The sequence below is a fragment of the Spinacia oleracea genome, chromosome 6 (assembly GCF_020520425.1).
Source record: "Spinacia oleracea cultivar Varoflay chromosome 6, BTI_SOV_V1, whole genome shotgun sequence".
Lineage (NCBI taxonomy): Eukaryota > Viridiplantae > Streptophyta > Magnoliopsida > Caryophyllales > Amaranthaceae > Spinacia > Spinacia oleracea.
The window spans coordinates 52,099,548-52,120,354 of NC_079492.1; the positions used below are offsets into that span (position 1 = coordinate 52,099,548).

At 36.0% G+C, this 20,807-nt stretch overlaps 3 protein-coding genes across 3 annotated transcripts; all 3 read right to left on the bottom strand.

The window, feature by feature from the left end:
- Window positions 1-993: 993 nt before the first annotated feature.
- On the bottom strand, window positions 994-1,911 carry LOC110795957 (uncharacterized). Its single transcript, XM_022000993.2, has one exon. It carries the CDS (start codon window positions 1,850-1,852, stop codon window positions 1,325-1,327), a length of 528 nt encoding a protein of 175 aa, XP_021856685.1. The 5' UTR covers window positions 1,853-1,911; the 3' UTR covers window positions 994-1,324.
- A 6,180-nt stretch (window positions 1,912-8,091) lies between these two features.
- On the bottom strand, window positions 8,092-12,575 carry LOC110795962 (uncharacterized). Its single transcript, XM_056833786.1, has 7 exons — window positions 12,431-12,575; window positions 12,039-12,268; window positions 11,317-11,535; window positions 11,144-11,236; window positions 10,830-10,969; window positions 10,348-10,736; window positions 8,092-8,184 (listed from the first exon to the last, which is right to left on the bottom strand). The coding sequence occupies exons 1-6, from the start codon at window positions 12,558-12,560 to the stop codon at window positions 10,352-10,354; spliced, it is 1,197 nt and encodes a 398-aa protein (XP_056689764.1). The 5' UTR covers window positions 12,561-12,575; the 3' UTR covers window positions 8,092-8,184; window positions 10,348-10,351.
- A 1,259-nt stretch (window positions 12,576-13,834) lies between these two features.
- On the bottom strand, window positions 13,835-17,527 carry LOC130463149 (uncharacterized). Its single transcript, XM_056832196.1, has 4 exons — window positions 15,222-17,527; window positions 14,875-15,141; window positions 14,701-14,758; window positions 13,835-14,611 (listed from the first exon to the last, which is right to left on the bottom strand). Exons 1-4 carry the CDS (start codon window positions 17,525-17,527, stop codon window positions 13,835-13,837), a joined length of 3,408 nt encoding a protein of 1,135 aa, XP_056688174.1.
- Between the last annotated feature and the right edge of the window lie 3,280 nt (window positions 17,528-20,807).

The window sequence follows — 20,807 nt, forward strand, 5'->3', positions numbered from 1 at the left end:
GTGTGCCGCCCAGAATTGGCGGCCGCCAGCGTGGCTTAGCCGCCCAAGATGGGAGGTTGAACCTTGGTGGTGGCCGCCAATTCCGAGCGGCACAGCATGGTTGGGTGCCGCCAATTCTGAGCGGCAGTTCTTATTTTTTTTAAAAAATCATTTAAAATCTCGTTATTGTGCCTGTCATTAACCCAGCTAAAACCCAAATCTTCAATCGAGATTCAAATCAATACACACTAGCTCAGCATTACTCAACTATTATCAATTCCAATAACATCAAATATTATCAATTTCAATTCCAATACCATCACATTCTAGTAGAGAAAAACAGAGAACGAACGAGTAGAGAGAAATAGGCACCAGAAATGGCCATGGCAAAACCGCAACCTCCCCACAAGCATCCTTCCAGAAATTTCCGTTCGATGGGGAAAGCTTGACAATAGTCCGTTCTAGATCTGAATTTCGATAGGTGGTTGTGGGCGTGAAGCGGTGGTTGACAGGGTGGTGGTGTTGGCGGCAAAGGAGAGGTGAAGGGTCAACTGGAGAGGTGAAAGGGAGGTAGGGGGTGATTTTTCAGAAGGACATTAAGGTATTTCCACCATTAATACGAATGCAATTTTAGCGAAATATGACATCGAATAAAAAACCCCAAATTTTAAGAACTAACTACTCTCTTAATCATATTTAACCTCGCCTTCTGGCTATTATGAGATCTATGACTCCAGTTTTACTGGGCCACACTGATCCAACCCATGTTCAACTCTAGTACACCCAAAAAAACATAAGGCAAGAACAAAAGTGCTTCTCTTTATTCCACCAAAACCATATTAATACCATATATACTACGTATATACATCCACAAAATTAAAGCAAAGCAAGAGAAAATAGCCTATACTAATAATATAACCAATACATGACCTTATAACGGCTACATGATAGACGTCCTAATATGAGATTTATGACCCCAATTATACCAGGCCACGCTGGTTCGATTCATATATATAAGGCAAGAACAAAAGTGCCTCTCTTTATTCCACCAAAACCATATTAATTAGTAGTATACTCCGTGGTATATATTACATCCCACAAAAGTAAAACAAACCAAAAGCAAGAGAAAATAGCCTATACTAATAATATGACCACAGCCCACAGGTCCACAACACAATACATAACATTATAACTACATGATAGAAGTCCTACAATTTACTTAATTTAAAAGCAACATATGATAGGAGCTTATAATAATACCATATAATAAAACCTCAAAATAAGATCACATACCATATATTTATATATTTAGAAGATGCATTGAATTTCCCCTCTCCTAAAAAGTTCAACAATAAGCAATACAATTCTTCTTGCAATCCATGGTGCACCCACCACCACCACCTCCGCCACCGTAACCCTTACCGGCCCTACTAAAGGAGTAAAAGCACTTTGCCGGGCACCGGAGTTTCTTCATATAACAAGGACCTGTTTCCTTACAAACCACACTTGGTCTTACAGTCCCACTCTTTCCGTGGCCTCCGCTAGGGGAGCCGTATCCGTATCCGTATCCGCCTCCGAACATTCCCGGGTCATTGTACCCGGGTATTCCAAACCCACCACCCGGCCCGAAGAAGTCGTCACCGCTATCGCCGCTACCACCACCAAAACCAGCACCTCCACCCTTGGACTTGGACTTGGTGCCCTTAGAGTTCGGGTTGGACCGGGTTGCCCCGGTTAAGGAAGAGATTGTTGTGATGATGAGAAGTGTAAGAAGGAAGGTGACTTTTGTTGCTTTGATGTTCATCATTTTTGTTGATTTTTGTTGTGAAGTTAGTGATATGTGTAGGTGAGAGAATTGTGTGAAGATGTACATCTATTTATAAAGGGAGAGCATTTAATGGGTGAGGGACAGTTGAGTCACTTGTAATTGAGTGTTTGAGAAACAAAATATTGTTTTAAACTTTCATATATATCCTACATTATTTATTTATCAGTTTAACTAATATTGATTATTGAAAGTTTGGCATATAAGATAAAACAATGCATGTAAGTGGGAATTGGAACCTAGGGCTACACAAGCCGGGGAAGTCATGGACAATAACCGTGGGTGTCTATTGGACGTTAATTATCTTTATGACTTTATGGATAGTGATTAGTTTTTCATTGGTAGTGAGCAGTAGTGCCAATAAAATTTTTATGAGTATCGATAAGGCATAATATCTTTTTCGTATTGATTAATAGTGTATTGGTAGGACTAATAAAAACACAAAATTTGCCAATAACATAAAAAAATTCTATCAATACGTTCAGATTGTTAGGCCCTGTTCTTTAGAACTGAACTGAACTGAACTGATAATTAATAATTAATAATTAATAATTAATAATTAATAATTAATAATTAATAATTAATAATTAATAATTAATAATTAAAAAATAATAAAAAATGTTAACTAATAACTAAATAATAATAATTATTAATTAATAACTATATAATAAATAATAATAATTATCTGTAATTGATTACTCAATAATTACAATAAATGATAAATATTAATAATAATAATAATAATAATTCATTTTTAATAACTAATAACTAGACCTGTCAAAAATCGACCCGACCCGAAAACCGACCCGAACCCGACCCGGAAATAATGGGTCCTGAACAAGATTTTGTGACCCGTAACCCGATTTTATCCGAACCCGAGCAACCCGAAATGTAATGGGTCAAAACCCGACCGAACCCGTTTAGGACCCGACTGATTGAAAATCATTGTATTTATACTAAAAAATGAGATTATGAGAAAATTAAAGCATAATAAACAGGTTGTTTTTACTATTGTTGTGTGTAATATAATTTTAATTTGAATTATACGCCATTATATGGTTGAATTTGACTAAATATAAACTTGTGTAGGAAAATTTGTTAATTTTTGCTCATATTTTGTATATTTATTACCTAAATTAATGAAAATATAATGCGCGTTTTAAAATCTCTCAACCCGTTGGGTCGACCCGAACCCGAAAGTTCTGGGTCTTGAACAAGCATTTATAAACCCGAACCCGAAAGTGACCGACCCGATTCAACCCGAACCCGAAAATAATTTTTTACAACCCGACCCGACCGACCCGTTTGACAGGTCTACTAATAACTAAATAATTAATAACTAATAATTCGTTTTAATGAATAATAATAAATAATATTAATTATTAATAAATAATTAGTTATAAAGAATAATAATAAGTAATATAATAATATAAATATAAATAATAAGTAATAAGTAATATAATAATATAATAATATAAATATAAATAATAATAAAGTAATATTAATAATAATAATAATAATAAATTTTATTATTATTATTATTAAATTGAATTGAATTGAATTAAACTGAACTGAACTGAACTGAACTGAACTGAAATGAACTGAATGCTCCTGAACTGAACTGAACTGAACTGAACTGCTAAATAAGTCCTGAAGCTGAAATTAAGCCAAAAAGAACAGGGTCTTAGTGTTTTAAAATGAACGCTCTCTGATCTTAATTTAGTCAATCCATACAAGTCATTGGTCTTGGTCAATAGGCCAACACGGCAACACCTCTATGGGTAAAAAAATTTATATGAGCATGGATTTGGTTGACTTTAATTTACTACTTTCTCCGTCCCGGAATACTTGACCTGTTTTCCTTATCGGGCCGTCCCTTAATACTTGATCTGTTTTTAAAAATGGAAATATTCTAATAATATTATATTATTTCTCACTCCACCTCTATTAACCCACCTACCCCCTACTCCATACAAAAAATAATTAAAAATTCAATCCCTACTCTCCCCCAACCCCACCCCTTTACACATTTCCCACTAACTACATTAAAATAATACCCCACTATCAACTACTACCTATTAAATTAAATAAGTCAATTCAAGTCCCTTAAACTCTGTGCCGGTCAAATCGGGTCGAGTATTCCGGGACGGAGGGAGTAGCTAGTATTCTCCTTTACTCCGTATTTAACAATAGCTAGTAATTTTGGGAAATGATAAATCCAAGGAAGAATTTCACTTCTTCCAAGGAAATCACCTTTAAAAAAATGTGGATTTCCTTGGAAGAAGTAAAATTTTCCTTGGATTTATCACTTCCCAGTAATTTTGTATCTAGAAAACTACTCCATATAACAAGGGAAAATGATAAGCATCCATTATTATTATCTTGATCTTAAAATTATTATCTTGTCCCTTTTATAAAGCAAATCTACATAAATGCTTTTGCTAATAAATTTTCATGTTACAATCCTTACACTTTTAAACATATTATTGGTCCACATAGTCATGGTAGGGTTTCGAGGGTAAAACTAGGGAAACATTCCCAAAAATAGAAGAAAGAAAAAAAAATAAAAATGGGAGAACAAATAAAGAAATACTAAAAAAAATTAAAAGGAAAAATAATCTTCCTCCAAAATTAAATCTTGAAATATAAAAACGACAGTTATTTATAATTAGATTATTTCATAATTACTTAAGTGATTATAGATAGAAATATTAGTTAAATTATTAAACACAATTCCTATAATGATTAAAAGGGGTTAATTACTTAATTAATTAGTACTCCACTAGTTTAGACAATTTAGTAGTTAAGGTCTAATAAGTAGAGCACATGGAAAACTTAAGGTTATGGGGGGTGTGAAGTACTCCGTAAATTAAAAAGGAGTAGGTTGGATGACATTAATCATGACTCATGGTTAGTAGTAAAGAGCACTTGCTATTCTGCTAATTTTAGCAGACAGAAGCGTGTCAAAATTTCAAGTGTGGGGTCTACTTAATTGGTGGATAAATAAAGTTGCTAAATTGATTGATCCTCTAAATTTGGAAAATTGGTGGAAAACCCAAATTAATGGACTTTTTTGTTCGTTGGTGGTACATGCACTTGTAGATTGGAGCCTCTTTGCTCCATGGGTATGGTTGGGAATGGGTCATAAGGACAATACAAATAGTAAATGAGGTAAGGGGATTTGAACTGAGATCTATTGTACATAAACTTTCAATCTTAATCGTTAGGTCGATACTTCAGTAATTGATTCTTTGCTCTTTGGTCAATGACTCAATGTAGTATAGGAAGTTGGTAATTTCATATTAATTAATGGTTATCAAGTTTTTGTATATAGAATTTTTTTTCATTTTTGTGTAATTGTGTTAGGAAAAATAGGAATTCTTTCCATATTTTATGGAGTGTGTATGCGGGCGCGAGCTTATCTTGTACGGAGCACTGCGTAGAAGGTAGCTAGGATTTTGACGATCACAATTAGGGATGGCAGCGGGTCTAGGACCCTACTCGGACCCTGTCGGACCCTATCCTAAAAGTAGGGTATGGGTCTTTATTTTTTAGACCCTATAGGGTAAGGGTAGGGTATGGGCATATGCTGTTTTTTTTAGGGTAGGGTAAGGGTCTTAATTTTTCAGACCCGTACCCTACCCATACCCTATATTTAGACCCGCTTAAATTTTGTTATTTTTATGTACTTCACTTTTTTTGTAAGATCTTGATGATGAAGTAGATGATGATTTGGACGATAACTACTACTAAAGTACTGAATGGATGCCTATTTATTAACATTAATGTTGTGTAGTTAAGAATGTGGGATTTTGTAACTTATGAGCTTTGTACTTTAAAATGTATTGTGTTTAAGGAAAGACAAGGATAATTTTTGAAGACTAGCTATTTATTTGTTTTAAAATGTCTTATTACTCGTTGTTCTTGTATTATTTTTGCATATTACATATAATTGCATACAAAAAAAGAAATAAAAGTTATAGTTTAACGCGGACCCGCATAAGACCCTAGACCCTACCCATACCCTGTCGGACCCATAGGGTCCGGGTTAGGGTCTTATAATTTTAGACCCTATAGGGTAAGGGTATGGTATGGATATATGTCAAAAAGTTAGGGTCCGGGTCCGGATATTACTAGACCCTACCCAGACCCTACCCATTGCCATCCCTAATCACAATACTCCATCGCACACGGCATGACATGCACGTGTGATGTCACGTGCCAAGCATATCAATAAATAAAGTCATGACATGCACGTGTGATGTCACGTGCCAAGCATATCAATAAATAAAGTCTATGGCAAGGCATTGAGATATGCCATCAAGCTAGCACGAGGCCGTACAGAATCTATTGATGCATGGGTTGATCCGTTGATGCAAGAGAAGCAAAGAAGTGAACACAAAACCCTTTTTAACATCACTATTATTATGGTTGTAAATGAGTTATATGAGCAATACAAAAAATAAATGGGTCAGAAATTTAAAACTGAGATCTATAGTGCATAAATTATTAGGCTAATTTTGTGTAGTAAAGCCGGCCATGCTTGAACGATTTTTAAACAGTCGATTTCATCAATATACATAGGTTGAGCCATGGCTTAGATAGTCCCCCTAGTTCCACCCACGCACGCGCTACGTCTATAACATATAGTAGTAGAAAATGTAGCTTCTAAGGATCGAACCAAACAAAATGGGTGTACCAAACTTCCCTATATAATATATGGCACCACAGTTGAAAACATCACTTTTAACCTTTTCTTTGTTTTTCTAGATTAGTATCCACACTAATCCACTTTCACATGATAGCCAAATAACTGATCGAAGTCAAACTTGTGAATACTAATTCAGTTATTAGGTGAAAAGCTTTTGTTTTGTACGTTCATCTTAATCACATGCATGCATGTTATTGTCTGTATGGACTATGGTATGATAAACTCTTCGTGCCTAACACAATCCCATAATTAAGAAGATATTGACTGCATATAAGTCTCACGGTGTTGTTGGGATTCCATTCTACAACTAATTGGTGATAGGTGAAGTAGCACACTAATTTTATATGTTAGTCTATATATCTCTCTATTTCTCCAATATGGGATAACTAATCTAATACTCACATGTGAATTATACCCTTAACATGGTACAGTTAATGATGGAAAAAAAAATCGGCATAATTTTTCTTTCTAGCGACCAAATATATGCTTATATAGACATGGTAATCATCACTTGTGTATATAGATTTTTTAATTTTGAGTACCAATTTCCGATTAGCCGGTTAACCAGTACAATTACGGTTCACAAAAATGTCGATTTGTCTGAAAGTCAAAGCGTGTTGAAAGACAGTTAAACACCCATGAACATCCGTCCGTACCTACGGTGGACTGGATCAATATCGATAATAAATGGTAGGCAAGGTAGATAGTAGGATATATGTTGGCTGATGAGAGGTCATTAATTACTTCTGGCAGTCCTAAGCTAAACATTAAACTACCCAAATGGCCCTCTTGTTAAAATCATTAATTTATTGATGTTATCATCAAATGTTGTGCTTAAAGTCAAGACTAGATCTTGTTTGTCAAATTTTGCTGTATACACAACATTCTTGGTCGATTGATTAATGTGGGTTGGCTATACTCACTACAACAAACAGGATCAAAGAGGGCGAAAAATGTCGCCCTCTTTGATCAAAATATCGCCCTTTTATCTTTTAAGGGCGAAATAAAAATCGCCCTCAACTCGCCCTGTTAGGTTCGTCCTATTAGCTTTCCAGGGCAACATTATATATTCGCCCTTTTTGATCAAAATCAAAGAGGGCAAATAATTTTCGCCTTCTTTGTTTGAAAACAAGTAGGGCAACTTAAATCTCGCCCTCTTTGCTTTTATTTCGCCCTCTAAAACAGTTTAAATAGGGCAATTTCCTGCGTCTTTTTTGTTCAAAATCAAAGAGGGCAACTTGATAAAGTCGCCCTCTTTGTTCTATTTTTTATTTTTAAAAAAAATAAATCAGCTACTTAAAAGTGAACGAGAAAGCTGATACGCTCAGTACACTCAGTAACACACTGGTGACGAGGAAGATGGATTACCTTCCTAAGCTCAGGCGTATATTACAAATTTGATGGATGAAGGATTCAAATCAACTTGTCCAAACAAAATATAAAATATTTGATCAAGAAAACGACACTGTGAACTGTAAAGTTTATAATATACTACTGTCACAAGCATTTTGCATGAGAAGTAAAGTACGGAGTAATGGAGTATATAGTTTCACAAGACAAGACTTGGTGTCTAAGGCTAGACTCCCTTCTTTCTCTGATCCTTGGCTATCTTGTTAACATCTTACAGGCAGCATAACAATGTCAGCTTACAGGCATAAAGAATTTGAACCTGCACAAGCAAGTAGTTATCCGTTAGCATAACAATGTCAGTCTTATACACAGTGATCAGTTGAAGAAATGATGAAAAAGAGGCATATTATATGTACTGGTAATATAACTACTCCAATACTCAAGAAGATGGTAGAATTGAATTGAATGGGATTGAGTAAATGCAATAACCAGTGGTTGATTCCCATAGCCGACCTAGTGATAATTAGAATGATTGAAAATCGAACACCCTACTCCGATCCTATATATATTCTCTAGTTTAATTTCTGATTTCTGAAATAGAAGTAGCAAACTTAATCACTGCATTTCTCACTGACAAAACCAGCCCACAACGTTCATTGCAGTGAGATTTCTTCCTGTGTGACCATTACACATGGTCTCGAAACTACGCATGTACAGCAGGAGGGTGATACAATACATGGAAGATCTTTAGAGAAACAAGCACCAATCTATGTTTAGAAATTACAACCAAATCCTGCTCAGAAAATGCAAACCAATTAATCATGATATCACTTCATACGTCCAGACTCCTACTATTCAGTATTAGAAAGCCTACAAGAAACTTTGTTCCCATGAGTATTTTCTCAGAGAGTCAAGGTGAGGTTTGATAAGAATGATTCACTTTGTCTCTTATTTTGTTAACACTTGTGTTCTTTTTGTATGTATATTTTTCTGCTTTCATTCTGGTTGTTTATTTTTCAACTTAAGCTTTGTTTTGTTAATGGGAGTTCACCCTTCATTCCTTGGTTGATTCACAGGTATGTATTATAGGTTGACTGAAACCGAAGGATTGAAAGCTATATCAGAATTTATCTTGAATTGTACTTTTATATTGAAACATCTCCTTCAAACTTTGTCTATGATCTTAGTCATATTGCACCAAGTTAAATAACTGAATCTGTAGCTTAAAGTGTTTTTGGTGTGAGTAATCTCAAACTTCATGCTGTGTTCTCTGTGTTCGGTACAGAGAACCTAACATGTGGTATGCCGGGGTATAGCCGTATAGGAGAATTAGATAGCCTACAGTTAGGAGCAACCCATTAAGTAATAATCATTAATTTTCCTCATTGCTTCTTTAATTTCATGCCTTTTCTTGAACTTCTTATTAGCACTTCTGCTAATGCCCTTTCCCCAAAAGACCAAAAAAAAAGAGAAAGAAAAGAAAAAACCTCTTTGTTGGCTGCACACCACTAGTGTCATACTCATTTGTTGGGGTGACCATTGTTTGATAATTTATTGCTGTCTATGTTAATCTTACTATCAGTTATGCTGTGCATACAGCACTTGTTTGCACGCAATGCAATTTTTCCTTCTTGGACTTTGGGGCCAATATTGGATACGTTTAGATTTAAAACTAATAACATTAGATAAGTTGAGTTAATTAAGGGCTAATTAGTTCAGAATAGTTCAAGTCTAATAAGTTCATATAGGATCTAATTAGGGGTTAAAAGTTAAGATAAGTTATGTTCAAGAATAACAAGCTCAGTTCAAAACTCAAGGCCAACAATGATAACTGATAAGTGCTATTAAGTTCACTAGAATAATCTTAGACTAGATTGTAAGGAGGTTTACTACTCTCCATATCCTCCTTCCCTTGTTTGTTCTTAGTGTAGATGTTAAGGAGGTTTACCACTCTCCAATATCCTCCTTCCCCTTGCCTGTTTAGTCTAGATTGTCGAGTGTCTAACTGCCTACTACCTAGGTTCTACTTGGCAATACTGCTCCATCCTCCCCAGTCCCCCCCCCCCCCCCCCACCTACCATGTGTGAAATTTCAAAACAATTAATTTAAATAGGAGTATTATTCTGAAGCTAGCTAAGCTTTGGCATGAAATTAAGTATACTATTACCATATATACCAAGCACCAACAAGCCAAATAGCAGTTTCGACAACAGTTTCTAGTCACCAGAACCTGTTCTTAGATGAAGCTCCTACCGCATCATGGCCGGTCTCTCATTGTTTTTCCTATGTCTAGAACAGTTTATAAAAGCTCAGATCTCTCAATAAATTTATATCTACTCATGTAAATATGATATCACTTTTCAGCTAACGATCTGTAAATTAATTTTGGCAGCATCTCCCCATAAAATACTTGTATTTACCCCAACCCCCACAAGTATATATTCACAATAATTTCGATTTCATTTCAAGTATCAAATATTACCTCTTTATGTCAAGGATTCAAGGCCAATTTTCTCCATGATTAACTTAAGCTTCTGTTCCAGTTCTTCTTGTTTCTTCTTAGCTTCATTTTCCTTTCTCAAAGTTTCAGCTTTATGATGCTCAAATTCAGCTCGCATCGTGTTGTTCTCATTCTGGAGTTGCACTACAGTTACTTCCAACTCAGCCCTTCCTTTCTTCTCGTCCTTGGACAACACCGGGTGACCTTTACCTAACCCCCGTGCATAACCTGAACGATATCCAAGAACTTTTTCATAGGCCACATCTACGGAAACATTGTCTGCACCTGTCTCTCCAACTTCTTTCTCATGCAACTTTTTAAACTCGTTGTACTTAATTTCAGCCTCGTCATCAAACTTTCCATTTTTGTGCCTATCGATAATATAAAAGTAAGAAGAGAGAAAGTGATGAGTGAGGAGTTAAACTATATGCAACCAGACTATCCTTGCATTGACAAATTAATACCTCTTTGTCTTCTCCCATAGCTTCAAATACATAGGGTCGCCATTAGCTTGTGTTGTTGATGTAGTTGCATTTGAACTAGATGCATTTGTGGCCTCGTTCTCCTCTTCACGCTCATTACTACCTGCCTCTGCCTCAAGTTCCTAGGAAATATATACAGTAAAGTTTATACGGAGATTTGGAACATCAGTAGTCAGTAGACTCGGTCGGTGTAGGGTAGATAACTAACCTAGAGCAAGCTGATAATATATACAGTAAAGTTGTTTTCATTAATTATAAACAGTAAAGTTTGACAAGAAGTTTGACAAGAAGCTCACCAATTCATAAATTGTCCTAGCTATTGATTTGGCACCACAAGCTGACCGGATCTTCTTTGAAAGAGCATTCGCCCTATTCTTTTCACTTCTTTCCTATTATTTACAAAACTGTATATTAGATTACTAAAACGATGACAATGCAAATAAATATATATATCGTAATTAATACTTGCCCTCTGTTTAGGAAGGTTCCAATAGCTATATATAAGCCACCTCCATTGAGCAAGATCAATTGTTGCTGGGCAGGCACGCTCCACCTCTTTCAAATTTCTGCTCTTTGAAAAATAGGCCGCCTTCAGCCTTTCTCTCCGATGTCTGTAAAGGGTAGAACATTGAATCCTTAATGCTTTATCAATGTGTGTACCGTCAGCTTCACTGAAGTCATACTTAGCCTACAAAAAGTTGAAGACGACAGCTTGTTATAAAAGAGAAGTTCAGCTTGCTGCTGCTGGTCACAGCAAAGATAGGATTCCACAACTCTAATGGTGGATAACAGTTAGTTGATTACTCTAATTTCTAATAATAGTTAATTAGCAACCCCTATATTCATTGTTTGTTTTTTGTTTGTGTTTTCACTGATTTGGCCAAGGAATGCAACTGATTCGTAGCAAAAGATCTGACTAACTGTCAAATGTAACCTGAAATCAAAGGAACTTGAATTTTTTTACGAATTCCCCAATAACAGTCATGGAAGAACATACGAAGGAGGCGAGCAGGGACTTTAGGATCATATACAGAAGCATTTGGTGCCTATCGAAAAGAAGATGATTTTGGAGTTTTGAGCAGCCATTTGGTTATTTAGGAAGGAAGTGAAGTATTCTTATCCAGGCTTGTTATGATGTAGAGTCTGTGAATAATAAATTACTGGTAGCAGCCTTGAATTAGTAAGCCATACCTTAATCCTACTATACAATCGATCTGTTGCTTCTTCAGGCATGTCATTCCAACTTGTAACATTAAGAGGGCATATTTCTTTCACCCAATCAGCACATTCGGCCACAAATTGATTTGCACGATCGCCCACAATAGCTCCCAAAGCTGCTGGAATACGAACTTTGACCTTTCCTGGTTGCACACTTCTCAACTTTTTATATTTAAGTGCTCTGCTTGGACCTCGAAAGGGACCTGAAAACAAAAGAATATAAACAAAACAGATATAGAAAGTGATGCTATATAGAAAATTTCTAGTTTAGTATTTGTACTAACAATTGGGAATTCTAGAGTAGAATATTGCAAGTTGTTATAACAGATATAGAAAATTGCTTGATTTTGCTGAAGTATTTCTACCTTGTCTTTTTTTCTTTGGTTGTTGAGTGGTAGACTCTACGAGGTGATTACTGTTGTTAGATTCTAATTGCGATAACGATGATTGAGTCTCCGGATTCATTGTTCTTTCTCCTACAAAATCAGAAGACATTTCTTAGAATATGCCTTAGCAATTAATACAACAACAGTTAGTAGTTAGCAGCAGCACAGAAGTTAGCCGTTAGCAGTTCCATTTCTTCTCCATTTATCATATGCACAAGTAAAGTTCACAACATTTTCTTGTGTACTTAATTTGACAACAAAAAGTTACAAAAACTGCTGCAACTCGATCAGCTGTCAACAGTCAGCACCATCAAAAAAATCAGAGTGATGAACACGATTCCTGTTAACCATGACAATAGCCATTTCCATGTTAAGGGTTTGTTTCACGGTTTGTAGAAGAAGCTTGAAAGCCATGTCTTACTCCATATTCGGCTGATAACCAAGAATAAAAGCAGTGTAAGCATCTGAATTTCTCGTACTTGATACATAACAGTGAAGAACATGGACTAGTAATTTCTCCTATGGTATCAGACTCTTCTTTTCCCCTCAAGCACCAAGACATGATACTCCAGGATCGCTATGGCCAATTAACACTTCAGTTTGGACCAAATTCATGGAACATAGTATTGAACCAGAGAACACGAGGATAAAGAAGGAAACGTTAACAGAAAAGAGCACTTTGGTCTACCAGACAACACACTCCCAGACTTGAAAACGAAAAAAGTTGTAAAATGATCAAACTACAATATTTACCTATCTGATTTAAATCAAAACTAACCTCTTAGCTTGCTGTTCCTCTAATTCTTTTGTTCTGTAAATCACATGTACCCCCTGTGAGAACATGGGATAAAACGTCAGACTATAATCCAGCAAGAGCATAACTAAGTGAAACAGCTTAGGAAATAGGAAGCCACATTTAGCCCTAGGTAAGATGATAAGTAAACTCACAGATCTACTGCAGCTAAAATTCTCAGCAAAAAAAATAGCATGCAAAGTAAACAACTGCAGAATTTACCTATTTCTCAACTCCAGCATCACCTCAGTAAGGCACTAACCAGCCAGTCATATTCCTATGTTCATATTCATAAGTTCATAACATTCTCCCAACAGCTTCTACACACAGATTCGATAATGGTGGCTACTCCGTATAATAGTGAAATCAATCTCTTTGCGTCTTCTCAATCACAATAACTTTAATAAAGAAAGCTCATTTGAAATATGCAAACTAAGAAGGTGAATCTTCTCAACCAAAACCATTTAACAATTAACAATGAATGACACAAACCAAACAGTTTAAAGAGGGTCTCCTAATGTAAACATTTGACAACATAAAGATATTTGAACTACAATTCCCAAAAACAGATCCTAGCTACACCTATCTGATCATTCGCTGCTTGAGTCCAAGTCATATAAACCCTCTGGAATATCTTCTTCTTCGTCATCCTCTAGCTCACTTTCCTCATCTTGCTCACTGTCTTCTTCTTCTTCCTCATTCAAAATCTCGTCCTCCCCCGACTCAAATTCAGTTGCATTCACTAATTCCGGAGAAACATCATTTCTAGGTAAGATCACATCATCATCTCCATCATCTCCCACTGCGTTTGGTATTCCAACATCCACATCATCTTGCTCATCATCAGAGTCATATGCCTCAACTATTGGAAAATTATAGAAATTACGAGGGACCGTCTTAATAGGAGTTCTCCAATCCGGCTCATTATGTACCCTAACATAATAAACTTGCCCTACTTGAGATGCCATAGCAAATGGCTCATTGGTCCCTAAAAACTTTTTGAAATTTAGGCTTATGCCACCAAACTTGTCCCTTTTTATCCCTCGCCCCTCCCTATAGACATCAAACCAAACGCATCTAAACAACACCACAATAGGTTCTTTGTCCCCATTGTTTGGAGCATCATATTCAAGTTCTATGACTTCTTTCAAAACCCCAAAGAAGTCTTTTTCTCCGCTCTCTTCATCTCCTTTGACAACTACTCCACTATTTTGTGTCTTTCGCCTTCTTTGGCGCTTCTTAGTGTGAAAGCGATACCCATTTACATAGTATCCTTGATAACTTTTCACACTCTTACTCGGGCCTCGTGACAATGACAATAACTCAGCTGTTACTCTTGGATCTCTCTCCTTGTAAAGCTTCCAAATCTATGAAAATGAATTTATTAAAAAAAATCAAGTATCTTAAATCAAAATATATGAAGTGGAAATTAATCAACAACACTCGGTTCACTTACCTGAGATTGAAACCAATCAACTAGACTTGGTTTTGGCCCATGTATAGTGGTGTACTCTCTGTACAACATATAAGTGTTAGTGCACTTCTTGATACTTCTAATAAGATAGTTAAAGAAAAGATGATATCTTACCCTATAAATGGTTGTACTTCTTGACAATTCATTAGAACATACAATTGAGCTTGCTTCCAGTCCAAAAAGCTCAATTGCTTAAATGTTCTTTTGCCTAATGGATTCCCCTTCTTTTGGAAAACTGATAACTTAAACAACAGAGATTCTTGCATATCCATGTCATTTCTACTCATGCGATTGAACTTAGTCTCAATCCCATTTAGATATCTTGATATAAAGGCAAGACATTCTTCCATTATGCGTGCATTAGCTATCGAGCCTTCTGGTTGTGCTTTGTTACTCACAGTAGGTTTCATCGTGTGCATTTCCCTACAAGCGGTAACCATTATATAACATGTTACAATAAAAAAATAACTTCACATGTTAATATAAAAGGAATAGCTTGTTACCTTTCAAACCGATATTGCCAACGATATTGCACTGGGCCAGCTATCTTAGCCTCACCGGCCAAATGGATTGGAAGGTGGACCATAATATCAAAGAAAGCCGGAACAAATACCTTTTCAAGCTTGCAAAGAGTAACTGCAATACTCTTTTCCATCTTCTCCAACACATCAATTTTTAGAGTTTTAGAACACAATTGCTTAAAAAATAAGCTTAGCTCAACCAAAGGTTCTAGCACCTCCTTAGGTAAGATGCCTTGAAATGCCGGCTTAAGCAAATCTTGCAAGAACACATGACAATCATGGCTTTTCATGTTTGAGATTTTTCCATCTTCCATACTTGCACATCGAGCTATGTTAGAAGAGTAACCATCTGGCACTTTAACCTTGGACAAGAACTCCAAAACTTTACGCCTCTCTATAGATGTCAACTGATATGGTGCTCTAGGGATGGCATATTTATCACCTATCTTAATAGGAATTAAATTATGATGCACATTCATCTCCTTCAAATCCTTTCGAGCTTTCAAGGTGTCTTTTGTCTTATTAGGAATGTCAAGTATTGTTCCTAATATACTGTCACAAATGTTCTTTTCAATATGCATGACATCTAAGTTGTGTCTTATCAAAAGCTTACTCCAATAAGGAAGTCTAAAGAAGATGCTCAACTTCTTCCATTGGTCAAACAAGTATCTATCAATTCTCTTTCGCTTCTTCCCAAAAATCACATTGGGGACACCATCAAATGCCTCTAATATCTCATCCCCTGACAAAGGAATCGGAGGTGGTCGTCTCTCCTTTTCCCCATCAAAAGATTTCTTGTCATTTCTCCACCTATGATCGGGTTCCAAGAACATACGAGTACCTTTAAAGCATTCCTTCGATCCATACTTTAACCGCTTGTGCCAAGTATTCTTATGACATGATGGGCAAGCAAGTTTACCACAAGTACTCCAACCAGACAGATTTCCATATGCCGGAAAATCACTCATAGTCCACAATAGCGCTGCCTTCATATTAAAATTTTGGCGACTATGTGAATCATAAGTTTTCACCCCAACTTCCCACAAATCTTGAAGCTCATCAATCAACGGCTCCAAGAACACATCTATATCATTTCCAGGGGACTTTGGACCAGGAATTAAGAGTGATAGCATGATGTATGGACTTGCCATACACATCCATGGTGGGAGATTATATGGCACTAGAAAGACTGGCCATATGCTGTACTTAGTGCCTAAATGTGCACCAGGATTGAAACCATCAGTTGAAAGACCTAATCTCACATTACGTGGATCGGCTGCAAAATCAGGAAATGAATCATCAAGCTTCTCCCATGCCTTTGAATCAGATGGATGCCTTAATATGTCCTTATCAACTCTTTTCCTATCCTTATGCCATCTCATATGCTTAGCAATTTTTGAAGACATAAAAAGCCTTTGAAGCCTAGGCACTAAAGGAAAATGGCGAAGAACTAGACGAGGTATTCTAGGAAGCCGTTGTGAGGTCCCTTGAGATTCCGAAAATGTGACACTATCATCAAATTCACCACTGCCTTCTTTCCATCTGGACTCCTCACAAATAGGGCATGAATCGGCATTTTCATACTCCTTTCTATAAAGAATGCAATGATTCACACAAGCATGGATCTTCACATAATTCAACCCAAGATCTTTTGTGTACTTCTGGGCTTCACGGGAGCTCTTTGGAAATTTTGGATCATAATTGAAGGCCTTTTGTAATGCATTAAGGAGCAGACTAAATGACTTCTCAGGCCAATGTCCACTAACCTTAATATGTAAGAGAGTTACGATGAACTCCAACCTTGAAAAGGTTTTACAACCCGAGAATAATTCTTCTTCTGCATCTTTCATCAACCTATGAAATTTATCAGGAATCTCAGCACGATCCTCTTCTTCTTCCTCATTCAAATTCTCGGGCACTACATTTGTGGCATCATGCACCAAAGCTGCCATCTCCTCTGATACGAGAGGATCTTCATCATCAAACCAATCGCCTTCCTCCTCGGACATTTTCATGTTTCCCATGTCTAGGGATTGTTCTTCTCCATGGAATATCCAAGGATTGTAGTCAGGCTCTATTCCTACTCGGAAAAGATGGGCACGCATTGTCTCTCTATCATGGTCGATATAATTTCGACACTTCAAACAAGGACACCTTTTCTTAGCCCCAGTATTAGGGATTGTGTCCTTGAAAGCAAATTCGAGAAAACTTTTAACACCATTTCGGTAAGTTGGTTGTAGCCGATTGCTCAACCCTTGAATATGCATCCAACTCCTATCATTATCCATGCTATCTAGCAAAAGATTGGAAATAATTATAGGGGTGGGGAGGCACAATCATTTTCACCTATCCACTTCAATTTTCATTAACTAGTGATAAAATATTTTTTATCACTAGTTAATGAAAAAAACTGGAAGCATGTGTATAATAAGATCGCATATTATAAAAAAATCTGAATTGTTTGCTAAATTTTTTATCACTAGATTCAGAAACTTTAGCTGATCTGAATTGTTTGCTAAATTTTGAGAAATAGGGTCTCAAGAGTCAAGACATATGATTTGATCCAAGTATTAACGTTACCAGAAAACAAAATCAACCAAATCCAAACACATGTTCATCAGGAATGCCAGAATGCCATGATTCACTGGCAAAGCTATAAGGAAAAAATGTTTGCACTACAATACAGGAAAATACAGACAGCTAGTCTTTCCCTTAATAAAGGAACACAAAGTTTTAAATGTTATAATTGGGATGCAGATCAGAGTGTCAGACCCAAACACCAACCACAAAAAAAAGAAGCGGGGGACCGACAATAGAACCTAATTTTAGCTTGAACTTCTGGAGTTAGCAAAGTCTGCATATTACCTACATTAGCAAAGTTGGACATACTATAGAGCAGAGTAAAACCATATTTGATCATTATACTACACTCTAAATCCTAAAACCATGAAAATAATAAATTAAAAAACTAAACTGCACTTATTAGCAATTGACAAAAACTACTATTTATCAGGTCAACTACTATAAAAAAAACTGATATACATCAGGCATACTGAAAATTAAAAGATATGAACACTGTATTGAATCTCATATTGTTTTTATGGGACATTTCTTCTGTTGGACGTTGTCACTAATCATATTGAATACTGACAGCTACAGAAGTACTCTAACAGATAATTTACGCCACCGTTAATTCAAATTCCTATTCACAAGTTCCTGTCCACAAGGGAGCTAACCTTTAATTCTTAAAGTCATGGGTTCCTAGCATTCTGAAAGTAGCGATAACTCTGATCTGTTTGGTTGTTGGTGAAGCAAATACCTCAAATCATAATGACAGTCATAATTAAAGAAGAGAAACCCCTCAAACTTCTAACTCTTTTGAGGTATTCACATCATCTGGGACCGTGAAGAACTCAAACATAACACATAACCTAATAATGCAGTCATAGACAAAATGTTATCATAAACAACTAAAACTTCAATTACATTTATAAGTACATAACGTCATAATCTGTCAGGATCTTATAACATTACAGAAGAAAGATTAATTCTCCCACTTAGCTGATTAACTATTTGATTATTTAACAAACAAATGTTATAACTCTTCCATTAGTTTAACATAATTACAGGTAAAATGAAAGGAGAACAATAAAAGGGATATCCATTTAAATAGCATTACCTTTCTCAAATTCAAAAGCAAGATCAAAGCCTAATTCCGAACAAATTAAATTTCCCATGGATTCAATTTAATCAAATTCAATTGAATCAAACTGAAGTAACAGAAATATAAACAAAATTAAAACATGAAATTGATGATTTTGGAGAGAGTAAAAACCTTCTCAGAGTACTGACAGGGAACGCAAGGACCAGAAGGAGAGCACTCAAAAATAGTTTCCGACGCCCTATTCCTTCTTCTTCTTCGTTTTTTCTCTACTACATACAACAACAAATCATAAACAATATGACACCAGTTACTGTACAAATCCTAATTCGTCACTTAGGTTTAAAATTCAAATACCAGCTCACAAAAAAAAAAACGCAAACAGAGAAGAGGTTGAACAAATACGATACCAGACGAACTTCAGGGGAACTTCAGATAGGCGACCTCAACAAAATTTCAGGCAAACTCTACCAAATTTCAAGCGAACCAAAATGCATAATATTAGGGTTTATGACCAGCGAATTGAAGATTGAGAAGGATTGAGAAAGCTAAATTAGAGATTTTGGGGGAGAGAAAGAGCTTCTAAATTGCAGATTTAGGGAGAGAGAAAGCTGAAGATAGGGAAATCAAATTTCATTTTGGGATTCTTGCGAATAGAAACTAGGAGAAGTTTTGGCAGAGTGTTTGAAGTTAGGGTGGAGCACTGGTGCGTTCCTGGAGTTAATTCTTTTGTTTTGTTTATTTTTTAAAAAATAATTGATCAAAGAGGGCGAAACAGAAAAGTCGCCCTTCTATTACTTCTCAAAGAAGGCAAAATAACATTTCGCCCTCTTTGTTTTTATCAAAGACGACGACATTATTTTGCCGTGTTTGCCCTTTTATACAAGGACGACTTTTTTCGCGCCTTTCCATTTACAAAATAATCGCCCTCGTTGATACTGATTCTTGTAGTGACTAGGCCCTTACCCCCGGCTAAAATCTTGCTTAAATATCGGCTTAGATCGGAACATCTTTTATTTAGAGGTACTAATTGCTTGTTGGTTTAGTGGTGATTGGGGCTGGACTTGATAGAAAGAACCCGTGTTCGATCCCCCATGAGCAACAACAATTGAGAGGCGATTGAAACTTAACCACCCATAACTCGCCTCGAATCCGGATTAACCCTAAGGATGAACCATTGTTGTACAATTCTTGTTAATATAATCAATGATAAAATACAATTTTGTTATATTATTCGGCTCCATCAAAACTTCCGCAAATTTCTATCATGGTATTAGAGCCGGAAAAGTGATTACGACAAAACTGAAGAGCGAAGACCCAAGACATGAAGGGTTACAAGATTTGAAGAAAGTATGGAACATAGCAAGAGAAGAAAAGGTAAGTGCTAAGTCTAAATTTTGTTAAAGTAGATAACAAAGATAGAAGAGAAATTTATGGAAGAAAATGGAGAAAAATAAAAGTTGATGATAAAAATAAAAATAAAAGGATGGAATGAAAAAAAATTGAACAAGAAAATAGGTTTTTGAAAAAGAAAGTATTCGAAAGATGCTAATGACAAGGGCATTAGTAAGTAGGTTGGTGAAAAAAAAATTCACAAAGAGAATTTTGGAGTTTGCTAATGACACGAGAGAAAAATTTGGAGAAACAAATGACAATGGAGAAAATGAAGAAGATAATTTTGAAGCTTGCTAATGACAAGAGCATTAGTGAGATGGTTGGTGACATGATCGAGCACCAATAACAACATAAAAATTGAAGAAAAAATTCAGGAGATGACTGGTGACATGTGCACTAGTGGGATAACTGGTAACATGGATACCAACGAGAAAATGATCAAGACTAATAAAATGTATAGAGAAGATGGAGGTTGGTAACACGGGTGCCAACATTAATGAAACTCGAGCATT

Bases quoted from the DNA above. Each gene is read 5' to 3' on its own strand.
- LOC110795957 (XM_022000993.2), bottom strand. From the start codon at position 1,852: ATGTACATCTTCACACAATTCTCTCACCTACACATATCACTAACTTCA.
- LOC110795962 (XM_056833786.1), bottom strand. From the start codon at position 12,560: ATGTCTTCTGATTTTGTAGGAGAAAGAACAATGAATCCGGAGACTCAA. The intron at 12,269-12,430 runs GTAGAAATACTT...TTTTGTTTTCAG, and splicing joins ACCAAAGAAAAAAAGACAAG to GTCCCTTTCGAGGTCCAAGC. The intron at 11,536-12,038 runs GTATGGCTTACT...AACTTTTTGTAG, and splicing joins GATTGTATAGTAGGATTAAG to GCTAAGTATGACTTCAGTGA.
- LOC130463149 (XM_056832196.1), bottom strand. From the start codon at position 17,527: ATGGATAATGATAGGAGTTGGATGCATATTCAAGGGTTGAGCAATCGG. The intron at 15,142-15,221 runs GTAACAAGCTAT...TACCGCTTGTAG, and splicing joins TGGCAATATCGGTTTGAAAG to GGAAATGCACACGATGAAAC. The intron at 14,612-14,700 runs GTAAGTGAACCG...TCATTTTCATAG, and splicing joins TTGATTGGTTTCAATCTCAG to ATTTGGAAGCTTTACAAGGA.